This window comes from Micromesistius poutassou (assembly GCF_964030765.1).
Source record: "Micromesistius poutassou genome assembly, chromosome: 19".
NCBI lineage: Eukaryota > Metazoa > Chordata > Actinopteri > Gadiformes > Gadidae > Micromesistius > Micromesistius poutassou.
Window position 1 is genome coordinate 345,810 of NC_140289.1, and position 9,958 is coordinate 355,767.

The 9,958-nt window shown below is 45.2% G+C and overlaps 1 protein-coding gene across 1 annotated transcript; it reads left to right on the forward strand.

Moving 5' to 3' along the window:
• Window positions 1-823: 823 nt before the first annotated feature.
• Window positions 824-9,573, forward strand: LOC311364200 (protein enabled homolog; the record flags this gene model as incomplete). Its single annotated transcript, XM_084484211.1, is given in 11 exon segments — window positions 824-833; window positions 1,082-1,197; window positions 1,199-1,258; window positions 1,260-1,415; window positions 2,157-2,296; window positions 2,682-2,730; window positions 3,196-3,247; window positions 5,298-5,364; window positions 8,239-8,323; window positions 8,618-8,675; window positions 9,211-9,573. Coding segments are annotated over 11 exon segments (831 nt in total). The 3' UTR covers window positions 9,249-9,573.
• Window positions 9,574-9,958: the final 385 nt, after the last annotated feature.

The following is a 9,958-nucleotide window of genomic DNA, read 5'->3' on the forward strand; positions in this document are numbered from 1 at the left end:
AATATATATATATATATATAATATATTATATTATATTAATATAGTTTTCGTCATCGTTTCAACTTCAGATCAACAACAATGTTTTGTTGACTGTGTGACATAGTCTTTATTGTTATTTATTTATTATTATTTATTATTATTATTTGTGTTTACAGCCGGCTGGATAGCTTCTGGTCAGTGGTAGCCGCTCGTTCTGCCACCCGGAAGTGTCGTTACGGCTATTGTTTACTAACATTCTGAAATGCCGTATACCGGCTCTCATTCACCTCCTGACTAGAGACAAGACGTCAGGACCGTCACGTGGTCTTCAGGGGATCCAACATGGAGGACTAGAATCGTTGATTGACCTTTGACCTCAGGCGATCGATCAGTGATTAAATACTTGGAATTTTGTGTCTTATTTATTTATGTCTTAATATTAGCAGCTCATCAGCGTTGAGTTGAGTGAGTTCATGTTGCTATAGATTGAGGATGTGTGCGTGTGCTCGTGTTCACCCCCGCGTCAGTGTGTGGAGCAGCGTGAACACATTGACCAGTAGAGCGTGTGTGTTTAACTGTCCATAACAAGCCTGGCCTGTTTCATAATGTGTGTGTACGTGTGTGTGTGTGTGTGCTTGTGTGTGTGTGTGTGTGTGTGTGTGTGTGTGTGTGTTTTGTGTGTTTTCAGATGATGGGAAAATACATAATCTTCCCATTTGCATGCTCTCAAACTACATCACCATTTTTAGCATGTTAAGAGCTAGGCTAAGTGCTAGGCTAAAAGTGAAGAGCTACTCTACTGTGCAGTAGCTAAGAGCTAGGCTAAAGGGTAATACTAAATACTATGCTAACGGGTAAAAGTATTCGCAAAAAGCTAAGAGCTCGGCTAAGGGCTAAGACCCAGGCTAATAGTTTGCTACGAGCTAACAGCTCTGAGCTACGCTAAGGGCTAAGAGTTAGGCTCAGCAGTGAGGCTAGGCTGATAATAACAGGCTCTAAGGGACCAGCTGGTGATCAGGTCTCACCCCAGGTAACATCGATCCTCTTCATATACCTGACACTCACACTGTGGCTCCTCCCCCTCCTCCTCCTCCCCCTACAGACGTGGTGCAGACGCCCGGCTTGACCACGCCCACTCCCCCCCCCCCTCCCCCGCTGCCGCCGGGCTCCACTGTGACCCCCACCCCCACACCGGGGGGACACCCCCCGCCTCCCCCTGCCCCCCCCCCTGCCTCCCACCTGGGCTTCTCCCACCACCGGAGCCCCGCCTCCTCCTCCTCCCCCCCCCTCCCCCGGGGCCCCCCCCCCCTCTGGGTCACCCGGCCCCGCCCCCGGCCCCGCCCCTCCCCCCCGGTCTGTTCGCCCCCTCGGAGGACCGCCCCCTCTCCGGCCTGGCTGCCGCCCTCGCCGGAGCCAAGCTACGCAAGGTGTCCCGGGTGAGTCCTGATTGGCTGCTGGGGACGATGACCTCGTGTCACTCTGACACTGAGTTTGGTTGCGGAGAACGCTGACGTACGAATGACACACAAATTAACACAAAACACACACACACACACACACACACACACACATGGGTGTGCGCTGCCACACACACACATTGTCGTCTCTTGGACGTTCACACACTCTTCTCCGCTCACTGACCCTGTTCTAACAGTAAAGGTCCCGTGACGTCGTGCCACCAGGGTGTGGTGTGATTGGCCGTTACGAGCCGTTTTGGAAATCTGTCTCTTATGACATCACAGGTCCACCTAGATGTGTGACGGGACAGATGAGCAGCGTTTGCTGCGGTCCACTGGGCAGGCAGGCTGGTAAGACTGATCTATCCCGGCACACATCACAGGTGGACACGCCCACCTGTGATGTCATAAGAGACAGATTTTCAAAACGGCTCGTAGCGGCCAATCACACCCACACACCTGGTGGCACGGTGACCTTTAATGGTGTGAGGAGGCCCTTTCAAAATCCACCCGTTTGCTACGTCGCAAACCACAACGCCTCACGCCGGACTCGCCCACGTTTGTGATGTCACTACGGGGCAGATAACGGGGGAGTCTGGGTGACATCACACGCCCACTTGTGATGTCACTAACGGGGTTGACGGGGGCTGAACCATCAGCATGTGATGTCTTAAATTACCAATGAGGAAGATGTGGGGGGTTTCTGTGGGGGGTTTCCAGGGAGAAGATGCAGGGGCGGCGGCGGCGATGGCAGCGGCGATGGCGGGGGCCCTGGGGGCCAAACCAGAGGCCCGGGGGAACGGGCCCCTGCCGGGGGGAGGCGGCCTCATGGAGGAGATGAGCGCTCTGCTGGCCAGGAGGTAGTACTGCAACCACACACGCACACACCGCGCATTTATCAAAACTGTTTATTTTATCAGTTTGTTAAAAAAAATGCTCATTTAACATTTTATTAAAAAGTTGATTTCATCAGTTAATTAAAACTGTTAATTGAATCAGTTCACTCACATACACTGTGGGGTCAGAGTGGGCGACAACTGCTATTTGTGTAAATAAATACAGTTTAGGTCGTCTTTTACAACTGGATGGCGCGTTGCGTGGTGTTTGTATGTTGTTTGTGTTTACGTTTACATCTAGCAGACTCTTTTATCCAAAGCCACAGACAGTGAGTACATTGGTCAGTGTACATTTGTGGTGTTTGTATGTTGATGGTATCAATGTTCTTTTGTGATTCTCCTCCTACAGGAGGAGAATTGCAGACAAGGGCTCCTCTCCTGAACCCGAACAGAGATCAGTAAGTATGACATTTATTCATTCATTCATTCATTCATTGTATTATATGTTAATGTGTTCATTCATAAGTACATGATGTGCACCTCATCGTGTGCTTAAAGGACATCGAAATTTGGACTATTGGTCCTGTCTCGGGTCATTTAGAATCGCCCTGCCTGCTTCAGAATGGCTGGCTACGGGCAATCAAACCTGTCCTTAAAACCACCCTAAACGTTCGTTAAAACAGGAACAGAAAAGGGGGCCTGTTTACGTTTGGTTGTAGTCTTTTCGTTCGGTTCTAGCCCTACTGTTGAGACGGAGAACCGAGCGAAAAGACTACAACCAAACGCAAACAGCCCCCCTTTCCGTTTCCGGCCAACGAGCAATGAGTCTTGGAACATCCGCTCTCTTATCCATCCATCCATCCTCATCCATCCTGAGTTCTGGGTTCCATGATGACCTTTGACCCTTTTCTCTCGTCCAATAGGAGGATGGCGATGTCAACACAACCCCTAAAGTATCGGCCTGTAGCACGCCAGGTCAGTCTGGACACACACTGGACAACAACACACACACACACACACTGGACACGGATACACACACTGGACAACAACACACACACACAAACTGGACACGAATACACACACAACAACAACAACACACACACACACACACACACACACAGACACACAATATACAACAACACACTGGACACTAATACACAGACACACGATACAACAACACACAACGCAGGCTATAGTAGTAGAGGTAGAAAAATAGCATAGTAGCATTGTGCAGCTTATTGTAGTTATAGTAGTACTGTAGTATAGTAGTTTAGTAAGTTGTATTGTGCAGCTCATTTAGTTGTAGTAGTGTAGTAGTGTAGTATAGTCAGCTCATTGTGGCGATAGTAGTATTACAGTAGTATAGTCAGCTCATTGTGGTGATAGTAGTAGTATAGTGGTATTACAGTAGTATAGTCAGCTCATTGTGGTATTAGTAGTAGTATAGTGGTATTACAGTAGTATAGTCAGCTCATTGTGGTATTAGTAGTAGTATAGTGGTATTACAGTAGTATAGTCAGCTCATTGTGGCGATAGTAGTATTACAGTAGTATAGTCAGCTCATTGTGGTGATAGTAGTAGTATAGTGGTATTACAGTAGTATAGTCAGCTCATTGTGGTGATAGTAGTAGTATAGTGGTATTACAGTAGTATAGTCAGCTCATTGTGGTGATAGTAGTAGTATAGTGGTATTACAGTAGTATAGTCAGCTCATTGTGGTGATAGTAGTAGTATAGTGGTATTACAGTAGCATAGTCAGCTCATTGTGGTGATAGTAGTAGTATAGTGGTATTACAGTAGTATAGTCAGCTCATTGTGGTGATAGTAGTAGTATAGTGGTATTACAGTAGTATAGTCAGCTCATTGTGGTATTAGTAGTAGTATAGTAGTATTACAGTAGTATAGTCAGCTCATTGTGGTGATAGTAGTAGTATAGTGGTATTACAGTAGCATAGTCAGCTCATTGTGGTGATAGTAGTAGTATAGTGGTATTACAGTAGTATAGTCAGCTCATTGTGGTGATAGTAGTATTACAGTAGTATAGTCAGCTCATTGTGGTATTAGTAGTAGTATAGTGGTATTACAGTAGTATAGTCAGCTCATTGTGGTATTAGTAGTAGTATAGTAGTATTACAGTAGTATAGTCAGCTCATTGTGGTGATAGTAGTAGTATAGTGGTATTACAGTAGTATAGTCAGCTCATTGTGGTGATAGTAGTAGTATAGTGGTATTACAGTAGTATAGTCAGCTCATTGTGGTGATAGTAGTAGTATAGTGGTATTACAGTAGTATAGTCAGCTCATTGTGGTATTAGTAGTAGTATAGTAGTATTACAGTAGTATAGTCAGCTCATTGTGGTATTAGTAGTAGTATAGTGGTATTACAGTAGTATAGTCAGCTCATTGTGGTGATAGTAGTAGTATAGTGGTATTACAGTAGTATAGTCAGCTCATTGTGGTATTAGTAGTAGTATAGTAGTATTACAGTAGTATAGTCAGCTCATTGTGGTGATAGTAGTAGTATAGTGGTATTACAGTAGTATAGTCAGCTCATTGTGGTGATAGTAGTAGTATAGTGGTATTACAGTAGTATAGTCAGCTCATTGTGGTGATAGTAGTAGTATAGTGGTATTACAGTAGTATAGTCAGCTCATTGTGGTGATAGTAGTAGTATAGTGGTATTACAGTAGTATAGTCAGCTCATTGAGGTGATAGTAGTAGTATAGTGGTATTACAGTAGTATAGTCAGCTCATTGTGGTGATAGTAGTAGTATAGTGGTATTACAGTAGTATAGTCAGCTCATTGTGGTATTAGTAGTAGTATAGTAGTATTACAGTAGTATAGTCAGCTCATTGTGGTGATAGTAGTAGTATAGTGGTATTACAGTAGTATAGTCAGCTCATTGTGGTATTAGTAGTAGTATAGTAGTATTACAGTAGTATAGTCAGCTCATTGTGGTGATAGTAGTAGTATAGTGGTATTACAGTAGTATAGTCAGCTCATTGCGTTGCTGTGTGTTCTCCAGACATGCCGAGGAAGCCGTGGGAGAGGGCCAACACCATGAACGGTAGCAAGTCTCCGGTGATAGGAAGGTACGTGGTCTCCTAGCCTCCTAGCCTTCGTCATTCCTCACCTGATCTGTGACGTCATCACCTGTTCTCACCGCTCATCAACCCGACGCTTACGCAGACACCATTTACCACCAAACTGAAATCTCGTTTTAACCTTCTCCGTTGGCTGGTGATGGTTACCGCTGGCAGTGCTGAACACCGTGTGACCGGTGGACAGAGTGAGCTAACCAATGGGGTGCATCGTTAGCGCCCGGCGGCTAGCTTTAGCATGACAACACTTGCTTTATCTGTTGTGCAGCTGGCTAACCTGACTAAAGCTTAGATCAGAGCCTAACCATGTCCTCCCCTCTGATCCGCTGGCGTTCTGTTGGAGAGGAACCATAGAGGAGGATATGAACAGTTAATGGGTAATGTCAGAATCATTTTCTGGTAGCCATCTGATGGGGGTTTAACAGAACATGAGAAAGTCTGAGGGTTTCTTGTTGTAAAGTGGAGATTTATGTGCTACCAGTTGCTAATTAGAAAAATATGTATTTTATAATAATGCCTCGGTGGTGTTTAATAGTCAATTAGTAGGTTATTGTTTGCAGATGATTTTTTTAACCGTCATTTGCCATCATGGAGCTGGTTGTTTGGGGCATACCACCAGGAGCTTTATGTTTCTGGTGCTTTACTTTGAAAAGCCCATGTTTCTGGTGCTTTACTTTGAAAAGCCCATGTTTCTGGTGCTTTACTTTGAAAAGCCCATGCTTCAGGTGCTTTACTTTGAAAAGCCCATGTTTCAGGTGCTTTACTTTGAAAAGCCAGTGTTTCAGGAGCCTTACTTTGAAAAAGTCAACGTTCCAGGAGCTTTACCTTAAGGGGCCCGTTTCTGAGGAGCTTTACTTTGAAAAGCCCATGTTTCTGCTACACAGAAGAGAGTCCCCGTGGAGGAATGCCATGTCTGCAGACCCCTCCGGCAGGTAGTGAGATCAGTTCAGAGGGTTTATAAGGCCCTGCACTCTCCTCCTAGGTTTGCTGTGCTGGACGTGTTGGCTTGGTTTTGTTTTGTGAATGTTGCAGTTGGAATTTAACTTTACAAATGATTTTGTTCCTTGCGTGTCTTTGCGGACACCGTTCTCATGCCTGATACTGGGTTCTTCTGGACATGCCAGCAGTCTGTCAGTGGTGACTGATAACAAACGACTTGTCTAATACATTACTGACGTACATTATCGTATCGTCAGCATCACCACAAAGTTCTCTGGCATCTCCCGCTGATCCTCCCTTTAACTACTTCTGTTTTTTGCTTTGGTTTTTAGTAGTTTAGTGATTAAAAATCATAAAGACTACACATATCTAAACCAGCCTAATCAGACCATTATAGTTTACCCAGACTACTGCTGACTATATTTAAACCAGACGACCATCAACCTATAATTCTTCAACCAAACTACCGTTAAACCATAGTAGTTGAACTACCCATACTAGTTAAACCCAGACTACTCATAGTTAAACCAGACTATTTAACCAATACTAGTTAACCCAGACTTGTTAAACCAGTATAGAGTAAAGCAATACTAGGTAACTCAGACAAGCTGGCCGAGACTATAGCTAACTCGGTCTAGGTAAACCAGTGTATAGTTAAACCAGAATTAACAAGACTAGCTGACTAAAGAAGACTTGTTTATGGGGACCACAGAGACATTGAGACCTGGCACAGCCTTATCATCCACAGTGACCCCAGACCCACTTGTGGCCCTCTGATAAGACGTTCACACATAGGCCACACCAGAGCAGCTGCTGTTTCATTCATTTGACTGCAGTAAGAGTGGTGACATACGCTGGCACATTTAGTCAATGTTTCACCAGGCAAATAAACAACAAATAAAATAATCTCTTTATCTATCATCTGATTTTTTTTGGTTTCATATTTCAATGGCGGTGTTCTATGTTAGTCGGTCATTATATAACTAACTAACATAGAACACCTTAAGCTTAGTGCATATAGTTGTCTTACTGTTAAGTTAGCTTGTAATGCTGTTATCTTACTTTAGCTTACTATGTGGTTAACTACTTACTGTGTATTTAGCTTACCATACGTTCAGCAGCATAACATGTTATTATCTAACTTTATATTTATCAGGCTGTGTATTTAGCTTATTATGTGGTTAGCTTACTTTGTAGCTTAATGTGTATTTTATAATAATAATATATTTTATAATAATAATAATTCATCAAATTTAGGTAGCGCTTTTCCCAATGCTCAAAGACGCTTCACACTAGCAGCTAAATCATACAAAACATTTTTTTTTTTTTGCAGTATATTATGCTGTTATCGTACTGCATATTGAGCAGTTTTACCGTGTTTTTAGCTTACCATGTATTTAGCTTACTATGCGTTTAGCTTACTGCTGTGTTAACGTACCGCCTTGTTCCTTGATAAGGTCACGTGGTAGCTCTACTGAATAGTTATCATATCATACAGCGTGTTGCCGGCTCCTTGGAAGCTTTAGTGTATATAAATTGTGCGTGCGTGTTTGTGTGTGGGCGTCTTCGTCTTCTGCATGTGTAAGAGTTTACATGCATGTTAACCTGACTGCATCCTCTCTCTCCACCGACACCACTATAGTTGGCACACCTGCTTTTAAGTACACCTATAAATATACTTATAAATATGTTCAGACGGTTTATAACTATATTTATATTGTTGTAAATGACGACGTTATGGTTATTAGTTCATGAATGGAGCTCATGAACTATATTTTAACATGAAATTGATGAGCAACTACTGCTCTTCTGTCTCCCCTCTCTCTCCGACCTCAGTGTGTGGAGTTTGATAGTCTCTCTCTCTCTCTCTCTCTCTGCTCCTCAGTCTGTGGAGTTTAATAGTCTCTCTCTCGCTCTCTCTCTCAGACCTAAGTCTACTCCTCCTCCGACTGGATCTCTAAGTGCCAACGGAGTGTCGGCCGAACCTCTCGACTACGACCGCTTGAAACAGGTCAGTTCTCGCTTTCAACCGGTTTGAAACAGGTCAGTTCTGTTAGACTGGTGCAGGTCAGTTCTCGCTTTCCACCGGTTTAAACCAATCAGTTTTAACAGGTCAGCTCTTGCTTACAACTGGTCTAGACAGGTCAGTTCTATTTGGACTGAACTGAACAGGTCAATTAACTCTTTTAAACCGGTTTAAGTTGGTCATTTCTCTTTATGAAGCGGTTTAAACATGTCACTGTTAATCTATGAACTGGACTCTAAGTCTGACCTCCTCCACCTCCTCCACCTCCTCTATTTTCAGGACATTCTGGATGAGATGAGGAAGGAGCTGTCAAAACTAAAAGAAGAGCTGATTGATGGTAACACACACACATGCACTCACTCTATCTCTCTCGCACGCACAAATACAAGCGCACACACACACACACACACACACACACAAAAAGGCCCCCACACACACACCTACAAAAGGATGGCTCTGTAGACAAAAACACACAATAGTGCTAACTCTCCCTTTTCAATTTTCCCTCCCTCTGTCTCTATTTCCAACTCCTCCCTCTCTCTCTCCCACTCCACTCCTCCCCTCTCCCTGTCTCTCCTCCCTCTGTCCCCTCTCTTTCTCTCACTCTCTGTCTCTCGCCCCTCTCTCGCTCGCTCTTCCCCCCCTCTCTCTCTGTCTCTCCTCCCTCTCTCCCCTCTTTCTCTCCCTCTCTCTCCTCCCTCTTTCCCCTCTTTCTCTCCCTCTCTCTCGCATGCTCTCTCTCCCCTCTCTGTCTCTCGTCCCTCTCTCCCCTCTCTCGCCCCTCTCTCCTCTCTCTCTCTCTCCCCCCCCCCTTCTTTCCGCTCTCTCTCTCTCTCTCTCCTCACTCTCTCCCCTCTCTCTGTCTCCCCCAGCGATCCGAGAGGAGCTGGGCAAATCCAGCACGGCGTAGAGGCGTGACAACTTCCTGTTCCAACACATCTACTTCCAGGTGAGCGGGCATCAAACCCAGACCCTTCGGAGCGACGGCGACCACCACCACCACCACCAACCACCACCACCACCACCACCACCGCGGGGGGTTACCATAACAACAGATCAACCAATCAGGAGGACAGTGATGTCTTTATGCAAGATGGCGTCTCTGTGCAGGGGGCCAGGGAGACGGACAGACAAAGCCCCCCCCTGGAGGACACTGTTCAGCGAGTCTGTTTCCCATAATGCCATAGGGTAGCGAGCGTGTGTGAGAGTACGTGTGTGCGTGAGTGTGAGTGTGAAGTGGGGATGGGAGTGGGGGGGGGTGGGGGGGGGGTGTCTGTCCACACCTACAGGACTCTGATAACTCTGTCTTCCTTAAATAATATTTTAATCTCAATATGTACAAAAGAGAGTAAAAAAAAAAAAAAAAACTATTTAGGAAAAAAAAAAAAAAGTGTAAATCTATAAACCAACCATGTTTGTGTTGCCGTGTAGAAGCGGGGCCGCTGTGAAGTAGCTAATCACTCTCCGCGGGTCGCTTCGCAGTCCCGCCTCTCTCTCTCTCTCTCTCTCTCTCTCTCTCTCTCTGTGACCTCACGACCTTCTGTCAGACAGGAAGTCCCTCCCTCCCTGCCCTCCGTGGCCCCCCCCCCCGTGGCGAGGACTCGCGCCACCGTAGCTTTC